Source organism: Propithecus coquereli, unplaced genomic scaffold (assembly GCF_000956105.1).
Source record: "Propithecus coquereli isolate 6110/MARCELLA unplaced genomic scaffold, Pcoq_1.0 Scaffold331, whole genome shotgun sequence".
Taxonomy (NCBI): Eukaryota; Metazoa; Chordata; class Mammalia; order Primates; family Indriidae; genus Propithecus; species Propithecus coquereli.
This window is the reverse complement of record NW_012148964.1, coordinates 1,826,677-1,827,650: the sequence shown is the minus strand read 5'-3', so window position 1 is coordinate 1,827,650 and position 974 is coordinate 1,826,677. Positions and strand designations below refer to the sequence as shown.

At 33.4% G+C, this 974-nt stretch overlaps 1 protein-coding gene across 1 annotated transcript in view; it reads right to left on the bottom strand.

Moving 5' to 3' along the window:
* CEP85L (centrosomal protein 85kDa-like) overlaps nucleotides 1-974 on the bottom strand; it is a 143,929-nt gene that overhangs the window by 22,036 nt on the left and 120,919 nt on the right. The window contains exon 8 of the mRNA XM_012650545.1: nucleotides 85-210. Within this exon, the coding sequence (XP_012505999.1) occupies nucleotides 85-210 (126 nt within the window). The remainder of the gene's footprint in view (nucleotides 1-84; nucleotides 211-974) is intronic.

Sequence of the window (974 nt, the reverse complement as noted above, 5' to 3'; positions counted from 1 at the left end):
ATAAATTAACTATAAATTATACATCTATACACACATATCCACACAGTATAGATTTCATTTTTATTATCAGGGGTAACTACTGACCTTATTAGCAGTCTGATTTTGTTCTCTGAGATTATCATTTTCATTCTGAAGCTGTTTTGCATCTAACATGGGAAGGCGGATTCCATCTTCAAGACATTTTTCTACTTTTTGTTGCAAACTTTTCAAAAGACACAATCATATGAAGAAAATAAGCTCTATTTGCTGATTTTGATAGATGACTTCAACAGAAATGATGTCCCTTTTTAGGTCTATAATATTTTTTAATCAAGAGCAACAGAGTAGTATATGAATGTGTGTCTATATTTTTATGCAAGAAGGGTCCATAATTATATAGATGCTGATCATCTTTTCAGAAATGGCAAATTTGAGACCAGAGTCCAGAGTAGCTTAGCATGTGACATACTTAGGCCCCAATGAAGTCCTCTGTTGGAGGACTTCAAATCTGAGCTCTTCAATCTAACTCCCGTTCTTTCCCTTTCCTCTGAAAGCAGAGAGTTTCTTGATTAAAATAATTGTTACAGGGACCCTAAAAATATGGCTCCATTTTTCTAAGCTCAGGAAAAATCTACTTATAAGGATAGTTGTTGCCTAAACAAGGATAATTACATTCCTCTTTCATTAATAAGATCGCCAATCTACTATAACTTTACCGAACAGTGTCTCATGCTATCCATGGAACAGAGTTGCATTTTACAAGAGGAACAACAAAAGGAAGCTCCTCTTTTAAATTAAAAATAAAAGGATAAAGGGGCTTTGAGAAAGGAAGAATAGTAATGTTTGGGTTAAAAGGAAACATGTTGTTAACAATAATGACCGAACCAAAACCAAAACAATAGCAGCAAGAAACCTAGGAATGTTTTACTTTAGCTTATAATTATACTCAAGAGTTGCAAAGTACTAAAAGAAAGCCTTCTCATAATTTGGGTTTT